This window comes from Triticum aestivum, chromosome 7A (assembly GCF_018294505.1).
Source record: "Triticum aestivum cultivar Chinese Spring chromosome 7A, IWGSC CS RefSeq v2.1, whole genome shotgun sequence".
NCBI lineage: Eukaryota > Viridiplantae > Streptophyta > Magnoliopsida > Poales > Poaceae > Triticum > Triticum aestivum.
Genome location: NC_057812.1, coordinates 89,518,597 through 89,528,323, shown reverse-complemented (window position 1 = coordinate 89,528,323; position 9,727 = coordinate 89,518,597). Strand labels below are relative to the sequence as shown.

General features: G+C 42.2%; 1 protein-coding gene across 1 annotated transcript; it reads left to right on the top strand.

The window, feature by feature from the left end:
• Positions 1-1,911: 1,911 nt before the first annotated feature.
• On the top strand, positions 1,912-3,880 carry LOC123153868 (calcium-binding protein CBP). The gene is made up of 5 exons (XM_044572778.1): positions 1,912-2,534; positions 2,667-2,713; positions 3,183-3,358; positions 3,483-3,501; positions 3,591-3,880. Exons 1-5 carry the CDS (start codon positions 2,108-2,110, stop codon positions 3,693-3,695), a joined length of 774 nt encoding a protein of 257 aa, XP_044428713.1. The 5' UTR covers positions 1,912-2,107; the 3' UTR covers positions 3,696-3,880.
• The last annotated feature ends 5,847 nt before the right edge of the window (positions 3,881-9,727 follow it).

Sequence of the window (9,727 nt, the reverse complement as noted above, 5' to 3'; positions counted from 1 at the left end):
TAAAAGACGTGGGCCTATTAATGTCACGTGGGCCTATTAATGTCTTGAGTCATGGTTATTGGGTTAAGAGTGTGTGTTATTTTCTTTCCCGTTGCAATGCACGGGCTTTTTTTTCGAGCGAGTGTGTGAGTATAGAGGAAATACAAATGTGATGCCATGTGAAACTAAAAGACGCGGGTCTATTAAGGTCTTGAGTCATGGTTATTGGGTTAAGAATGTGTGTTATTTTCTTTCCCATTGCAACGCACGGGTTTTTTTCTAGTAATAATAAAGGGGCTATTGCTTCTGGCGGTACGTCACGGAAATTGCCAGCAAAGTTGCAAAATATTACACACAGGGGATTGCCACCTATAAGTTTCTTTAGGGGTTTGCCACCTATTAGTTTTTTTTAGCAAATGCCACCTATAAGTGATAAACAACATTTCACACAGGGGAATTCCACACATGGGCCGGCCCATGCAGTAGGGACCTCCTATCCTGCGCGTTGGGAGAATACGGAGAGCGCCTGTTTGGGCCGGCCCATGTCCGGGCAGCCTATTTTTTAAATTTCGTTTTTCTTTTTTTAGTATAAACAATTTGGAACTTCAAAAAAGTTTATAAAAAATAAAAAAACGAGAATCATAAAATGTTTGTGGATTCAAAAAATGTTCACAGTTTTGTAAAAATAATGTTTGCTTATTCAGTTTTTTTTGAAATTTTGAAAATAAATGTTCAGGAAATAAAAAAATATTCATAATTTTAAAAAAGTTAGTGTATTAAATTTTTTAGTGAAATTGAACAAAATTTCACCAATTCAAAAATTGTTCCACCAATTTTCAAAAAAGTGTTCGTCGATTCTAGAAATGTTCGGCGGTTCAAAAAAATATTTATTTTCCATAATTTTGAAAAATAGCAAATATTATAAAATGTTCATGAATTCAAGAAATGTTCTTGATTTTAGAAAATGTTCGATTTTTTAAAAGTGTTCATGAATTTGAATTTTTTCCATGATTTCAAATATGTGCACGAGTTAAAAAAAATGTTCACGATTTCACGAAATTGAGAGTGACAGTGTATTTCGGTGATGCAGCAAGATGTGGTCATGGCCATTGAAGATTATGATTTTTTTTCTCCATTGCAACGCACTGGCCCTTTTGTTAGTAATAATAATATGATGAGTGAAACAATGAAGAACCCATTCAGCCTCTACTGTATCATATAAATTTGCACAAATTAATCTTACGGGTGATAAATTAGACCGCGACATGTGAATGGGTCAAGGTCGCTAAGGTGTGTTCTTGCCTCAATTGCTGCAGACTCTCAGGCCATTGCGTTAAGCCAAGAGCATCGAGTCGTTCCAGTAATGATCGAGTCACCTGTTGGAATTAAACCCGGCGTCCTGTGTCCTGCACGTATATAAGGGCCCGTACGATGGTGCTATCTTACGAGTGCCATGTAGGATAAATGCTGATGTGGAGGAGAGAGAAATCATAAGAAAAGTCTTGTCTTTTCTTATGTAAGAGATGATCTCTTAGCATCATGTTTTTAGAAATAACTAGTTATTGAAGATAAGACTAAGAAGATGTTTCTTTTTTGTCATTGTACTTGCCCTAGTATTGTTGTTGTACTCAAAAGCTTGTAGTCCTTGGTCCTTGACACGGATAGACACACCTGCAGTCGGCGGCCGCCGGTAGACGGCGAGGAAAAAGAAATGCCTGAAGAAGCTGAGGCGCACACGCACGTACGCGTCTTGGCAGCACCCGCGCGCGTACGGTTTGCTTAGCCATGCCGCACACGCCTTCTCCTCTTGCGCACTAAGCATCCCACAAGAAACTTCCAGCACAACGCGCGAAGGATGACAAAGCTAATTTGATGCCGCTCTAAGTTTTTGCGCGCGAACGATCAGCTCGACGACGACAAGAACGATCCAGCGGCAAGAGATTGCACCGCGTTCTTTTTCGCCTACATATACCCAGAACCAGCCCCGCTAGAACCGCTCCTCCCGCACGTCAACGTCTTCGTCTCTTTGATATATCCCGGAAGGAATCCGCCGTCGTTTCGTCAGTGCGGTTACCGTCGGACACCGTCTTCCTCAACACCCACGGACCTTCTCACCCCCCTCTCCGCCATGGCCGACTACAACCGCTACGGCCACGGCCACGACCAAGGATACGGCCAGGGCTACGGCTACGCGCCGTCGGCGCCTCCCGCGCCCACCTCTTCGCCGTACGGCAACGGCCAAGGATACAGCCAGGGCTACGCGCCCACGCCTTCCTCCTCCTCCTCCTCGCCGTACGGCTACGGCTACGGCCAAGGAGGCTACCCGCCGCCGATGGGGGGTTTCGGGGGAGCCGTGGCGTTCCCGCCGGGGACGCATCCGGACGTGGAGCGCGCGTTCCGGGCCGTCGACCGCGACGGCAGCGGCAGCATCGACGAGGGGGAGCTGCAGGCCGCGCTGTCCGACGCGCACCGCCGCTTCAGCATCCGCACCGTCCGCCTCCTCATCTTCCTCTTCAGCAACGCCCAGCTCGCCTCCTCCCCGCGCTCCCGGATGGGTAAGCAGAGCACACGCCTATGCAGCTATGCTCCATCAAACATCCACGACAAAATCTGCATCACTTTCGGCACTGTTTCAGTAAAAGAACAAGTACTGATTTCTTGCTGCCTCCGAACGATGTTTGTTGCAGGGCCAACGGAGTTCGTGACGCTATGGAACTGCCTCGGGCAATGGCGGGTGAGTGCTACTATCAATTTGCTTGCCATCGTTTAACTTTGAATGGTGAAAGTATGTACGATCGTGAAACAGAGTGTGCACATTCTGTTTCTGTTGCTCTCTGTTTGCTCTCTTCATATCTTCACATTGCTTGCAGTTCGACCACCAAATTATAAATAAAGATCATCGACCTCGTCTTCGTTGCATAGAAATCTTCTGAATACTGCAAGTGTACTTTTTTTTATCAAATGAGAGTGGAGACCCTGTTTCTCTGCAAGAAACAGCTGTTTATCCAATCATGTTATGAACTTATGATGCTCTCATGGAATTATTGCCCATCTAATACTGCAACTTAATCTGTCATGAGGGAAGTCAAATCAAAATGAAAAATAAAATAATATTTGTCAACCTCTGTCGATGATCTGCTATTTTCCCCCATCCGTCTATCATCAACATGGGACTTATTTCTGTTCTTCATGGTGCTATCTAGGTCGTTTTCGACAGATACGATAGGGACCGCAGCGGAAAGATCGATTCCGATGAGTTGAGAGAAGCTCTTCGCAGCCTGGGATACGCGGTGCCGCCTTCGGTCATTGATCTTCTCATAGCAAACTACAACAATGGCGTTTCCCACCGCGGCGCCCTAGACTTCGACAACTTTGTGGAGTAAGCATATGGAGTCCTAACTTTATTTGACATACAAAATAATCTCATATATTCAGCCAATGCTCTAAACATATATATGGAACTAATTAATGTTTTGTTTTGCCTTTCGGTTTCGATCTTGAAGGTGCGGAATGGTTGTGAAGGTACGTCACCGATACCGATCAATCAACCACTTAATCGAAGTTTCAAATGTTTGCTGATAGATTTTTCGCTGCGTTGTTGTTCTGTGTAGGGTCTGACTGAAAAATTCAAGGAGAATGACACGCGCTACACCGGCTCGGCAGCTCTTACATATGACGGCTTCTTGTCAATGGTCATCCCCTTCATTGTACCTTAGTCAAAGCAGTACATGTACGACCTGAGCTTTAAGTTTGTGGGATTTATTACAGTTCCGTTAATTTGGAGTGTTTTGATGTTTCATAGCTGTGTAAATGAGAAAAAGGGTGTCACTAGATCTCAGTCGACTCAGAGTCTGGTGACACAACATGTAAAAAGAAAGAAAGATTTTTTTTTTTGCACGGATCTTCACGTATGGTCTCATGAATATAGCATCGACTAAGACTTTGTAAGTTTCGGTCGACTGAGATTTAACAATCCCGTAAGAAAACGTCAAAGGGCTACGGTAATTTTACCCAGCCTTGCTGGGAGAGGGTGGCAAGCAAACGCCATTTAATGATATATGTTGTGAAGAAAAATCAAACGACGACAGTTTTTAAACGAAAAATGTATTCTCTGAACAAACCGCCATGTCGAACTGCCACCCCTTAAAACTAAAATGCCATCCTCCCTATCGAACATTTGGCCGGGGGTCCAAAGGTTAAAAGTTGAAATCGGCCCGCTGATACGCATCGTGTGCCGGTCACCACACAAGGTCCGCATGTGCCCCTACGGGCCCACATGAAAGCCGATTGCTTTTGTCCAATCATTCATCATGACTGCAATATTCCTCGTCTTTTTAACATATATAGTACAGACGCATACGCTTATACATACACATATATATTCATCTTTATGAATGAACGCACACACATCCTATCTCTATGAGCATCTTCGAGAGACTGAAGGGGTATTTGGTTCCAGAGACTTTTTTGTGTTGGGACTAGAAAAAGTCCCTAGCAAATCAAACAGGATAGGACTTCTTTGGGACTTTGTGCTAAAAGTCCTTAGAAGCACGTCCTTAAGAGTCTTTTTCAAAAAGTCCTAGGGACTAGAAAAAAAATCCTAGGACTAGAGAACCAAACACCACCTGAATCGACACATTATTTTGAGATTGATGAAGTCATCACATACGCCTTTGTAGTTCACGGGAATGTATTCTCCCAATGCACATCGCCGAAAGTCTCAAATAAATCAAGAAAAATGCAAGCACTAATGTCAAGTCTAGAATTTAAACTCTGATGAGCTCAGATACCACTATCCTCCTAACCATCCAACCACACATTGATTCACCCTCATCTCCTTATTGTTATTCTCCTCTCTCATGTCACTCACCCCATAGCCGCACGCTGCACCGCATGGCACCAGACCACCTGCAATTTCAAGCCACCACTGCTAGCCACAGCAAGGGCCGATGGCCACGGCGGACGCCGTCAGGCTACTCAAGGGGTCCACCATAATTCCTCTAATCCTATAAACCTAAAAGATCTCCACTGACTTACTTATCTTAATATGCAAGCATGTCACCTCATCATACAATTATGAATTGAATAAGGCCCATCTTACCATGCAATTATGCATGGGAAAAGACCCACCACAACATTCAACCATACATGGGAAGTGTTTTCCGTTCAGAGTTATTCTACTTATATTCAATAAATATTCTTATAACTATACGTAATCAAATAATAATTCATATCTATTTTTAATTTTGGTTCTCATATTATCAATCCAAAATTTTATCAACCAACTTTTTCAGCAATGCGCGGAGCCTCTAGTATAATAAAAATAATACACCAACTCTAAGTTGACGTTGCGTATTTACTTTTTTTCTGAATACGTATAAGTTTTGTGCACTTCTGCATTAATAGTATGGAGCGTTCCAAATTTTTTGTGTCCTTACTAAGAGTTTTTGACTCTCAACATCCTTGGCACTAGTTAATTAGGTAAAAGAGTTTCTAGCATTTGAGAGCAAGACGCGACCAGGAGGCGGCTACTCTTTCTCCCGACCCACTGCACCATCACAAGTTCCTTTGCCCTCTGCCGGCTGCTATTGTAGCGGCGAGAGGTAGGTGACTCCTAGTTTTGTGTTCTTGGTTCGTGTCTCGTAGGGTGTTTCGAGTTCTTTGCCACATGTGAATTTGGGTTGGCGATAGGAATAATTGTTCTTTCATTTTTTCCATGTTGATGGTCGTACATGAAGGGGAGATGATAAATCATAGGATGGTGTCGATTGTCGAGCATACAACCTGTCATGATTAATGCTTGTCCACAACAGCGGCATCCTGTGGAGGGGACATCATTTTGAAATATTTTTCTTCTCAATTTTTTTTTTCATGAAGCTCAGCACATTACGACACTCGAGGGGAACTTGCGAGGGTTGTGTTCCCCTTCTGTCTATTGGGAGTTGAGATTATTGTTTTTACCTTCCCATACTAGCTTCTATGGGACGACAATCTTTCCAGATCATGGTCTCCTGCGTCGTCTAGTCTACATCGGGACTTCCCGACCGTTGGTTTCAACAAGGTTGCTCCGGTAATGCAGAGGGTCAGAGGCTGCAATGAACTCTACTCATGGGGCCTGCGGTGTATGTAGAAGGAAGTCGACGTGATTTCTTCAAGGACTTGCGTGCAATGTATATTCTTGTATGGAAGTCCTTTTAAGATTGGTTTTACTTAATATGCCCAGGGTCTTGTATGGAAAAAATATATCATGGTAGGTGGTACTGGAAAAAATCGTGGTAGGTTGTACTAGAAAAATAGCTAATGCATCCATTTCAAATTTGTGTCCCTTTCGCTCCTATACTTAGAGAAACTTCAGCAAATGCACCATATCCTAAGACTCTAATAATATCAGAACTGAAGAGGTAAAATGTGGCATTTTCAAAGTGAGGGTCAAACCTTTGGTAAGATCACAACCTGGAGTCCGCTGTTAGTTTCTGGCTTCTACTGCTTCTAGTGTTATATCTAATAGACGGATCCCGTCATAGAGAGGTAAAAGTCACTTCTTCACATAAAGACCTTCTAACTCTCCACTTTCGTCTTACAATTGTTCATTACCTACGAATAAATCCGATGCTTCTTGATGAAGCTTTGTCAACTGCTCATAGATCTTCCCAGATGCCTCCAACACCTAGTCATGCCCGAGTTGACTTTCCATTCAGTTTTGACTATTGAGCAATCCTACATTTCATATGAACCCAAAGATAGGATATCCTTGCTACCAACAAACCAAACTCAACCAAATGTTTCAAGAGTCCGGACCACCCCAAACAAAACACCGATGCTTAACAAAACCTAGAGGCCGAGTAAACAAGTGACCAAATCAAATCCTAAGCTATGAGACTGATTGAAACGCTTAGGAAACACACACCATAATAGTATCATACCAATTTTTTTTGCTATGTACCACATATTGAGATGTTTAGATTGTCATACGATAGTCATGGTGGAAAGGGAGGGTGCTTTGGTTGTGGTGTCCGTGCATGAGTGCGTGGATGTGTGTTCTTAGTAAAGGGAGCACATGCGCCTTTCAAAGGCTGGAGACATGGGAACTTAAATCCTCATGGCGGTGCCGATTGGTTGTGATTTGGCTTTATTTGGCACAATCTAGAGCATTCATGCTCTGTTTTCTCTATCGCCTGCATCTTTAGTGAGAGGGCCATTTGGCATATGAAAACCTCATGGAATATCTTTTTCTAGGTCTTATATTTGTACAATAGTTGATGGAGTATTGCATGGTAGAGGACTAGAGGTGATCCATAGGTGGTCCTCCATGTGTTTTGGCCCCTCACAACTTAAAGCGGGTTGAAGGATACCATACTCATAGCTTTGCACACGTGGTACCCATTTGAACACATAAACAGCTAATTCAGAAATATTTAAAAACATCATGGACAGTAAAATCTTTTTTAGTTAACTATTGGAAATTATTTCCAAACTTTTTCAAAACTATTAGGGTTCAAGATATTTTCCTTTTGTAAAATTCACTCCCAGAGTGCTCACGCCTAGGCCACCTAATTGAAAACAGAGCCATGTGCATTTACATTTTGTTTGCAAACACACATTAGAATTGTTTACCTTTACACAGTTGCATGGATAATATGCGAGGGTTCCAAAATTTGGTTGTCACTGGTATGATTTTCAAATGCAACACTCATGGCACAAAAAATTAGCACATGCCCATATGGTTGTGTATGACCTTTACATCATGCATTGAGTCTCATGAAAAAACAATTTCCTCTCACCCATAGTCACTCTTTTCAGCATGCTCCGTGTCAATGCTAGAGAACGAATTCATTGAGCTGTAGGATTTTTAGCTCCCCGGCTCTGCAATCTATGGATAGTGTATGTTTTAGGTCATCCACGGTGACGGGTGCCATTAGCACTTTGCTGGCAGGAATTTGCTCAAGTTCTTGTGTTTGAAAAGTACAATTCATCTGATTGGTGATTATTATTCAATTGAAGGGATGGACAAAAAATAGGGATGGAGAAATATAAGGCCGCATTCATCATCTGATCTAATCAATCTGCCGATGCTAGTTGCCCGAACTCTGAACTGAACAAGTCGCCTCCAGTGTGTGTGTGTGTGTGTGGGTACCTGTGTACCTAGTTCTGTGACAAACCTTGCAATTCAGACACCAAACTACCAGCCATGGGACGCGCACAGATTTTGCCTTTTATTTGTGTGGTGCTTTGCCATATGGTCCAGATCTGAAGAATGGTTGTCTGCGTCAGTTTTGTCCATATGAAGATCCACGGCTTGGTAAGCTACCCGAGGACGAGGCGTATCAGCACACATAAATTCAGAGATGACCGTGCCAGTGAGGAGGGAGAAGTACTGCATGAAGAGATTAATCCGTTTAATATGTGTTTCTTTTGATTACTCTCTATTTATACTTGTGACCATAGCAGCTTTCCTTTGGGTTTAAGAAATTTTGCCTCATTTGATCCTAGTTGTGAGTGACATGTCACATATTTCACTTTACTTGCGTATTAATTTACCAACTGCAAAGCTAGAGGACTTGTTTGGATACTGTGGCAAGCGTGCAACTCAGGCGTGAATCGTCATATTTCACCTAATTCTCAAATTATCCCAAATAGGTGTGGCTATCCACATTATGTTATTCCCATGCCACTGCCATGTTGGATATGCTACCAGTCTGCCATGTCGTCCTGACATGGCGGCGCTTCTCAGTTTGCGGACAATGATAAATTAGGGAAAAGTAATAAGTCATTTCCTTTTAAAGAAAACTATCAGGTCATTTGTGGATTTTTTTATATTATCCTTTTCAACCAATGAACAATTGGGATATAAAGTCTGTCTAAAGAGGCCAGTTCACTTTAGTGATAACTAAACACGTCATGTTACTGATGGATGAAAACAATCTTATGACCTATGAGAAAACCACCATATATCACATTTTTAGATACTTATACGGATGTGTGGCAAGTGGAAGGAAATTTCAGAGCCAGTTCTAATTGAAACAAATGGAAATATAATATTGGATGCACAATCATACCAACCCAGAATGCATTTCAAAGATCAATACAATAGCTGAAACGAGGCATCACATTATCCTACGACCTGGATTCAACAGCACAACAATTTTTTTTCTTTTTGAAACGGATGTACAACGAAAATGAACTGAACTACCAAAATATCTGCCAACTTATAAGCCAAGACATTGTATCCACGCTAAACTGTAACCTGATTGCAGAGACCGTCACACAACATAGCGAGATGGTGGCTCCATTGTTCTCTACAATGAAGGAGCAACCATTTTCTGAGGAAGTACATATAGTCTACATGTGCCCCAGCAACCTACGTGTTGCCATAAAAACTATCAATTGGAAGCTTACGTCTGATAAGTGCTGAGACATAAAAATAGGGCATCGAAATGTTACTAATATGTAATGTTGACATGTTAGTACCCAAACTGCGATAAAAGTTCTTAGTGGATTATTAACTCATGTAACTAGTATTCTGAAACTGTTGATTTAAAGGTAAAATCCAATTTGTATGGAACATGTCCTGTAAAGGAGAGAAACAGTAAAGATGAAAGAACTCATGCTTGACAAATTATTCGGAATCACCAGTATGTTGAGGTACCTTAGAGGCTTAGAGCCTTCCGAAAAAACTTGGAACAGCTCGCCTTGGGAAGAACTCATGCTTGACAAGGCTTTCTTTAAAACAATATCCAGTAATGCTCAA

Coding starts and splice junctions, on each gene's coding strand:
- LOC123153868 (XM_044572778.1), top strand. CDS start 2,108: ATGGCCGACTACAACCGCTACGGCCACGGCCACGACCAAGGATACGGC. Junction 2,535..2,666: donor CTCCCCGCGCTCCCGGATGG/GTAAGCAGAGCA, acceptor TGTTTGTTGCAG/GGCCAACGGAGTTCGTGACG. Junction 2,714..3,182: donor ACTGCCTCGGGCAATGGCGG/GTGAGTGCTACT, acceptor GGTGCTATCTAG/GTCGTTTTCGACAGATACGA.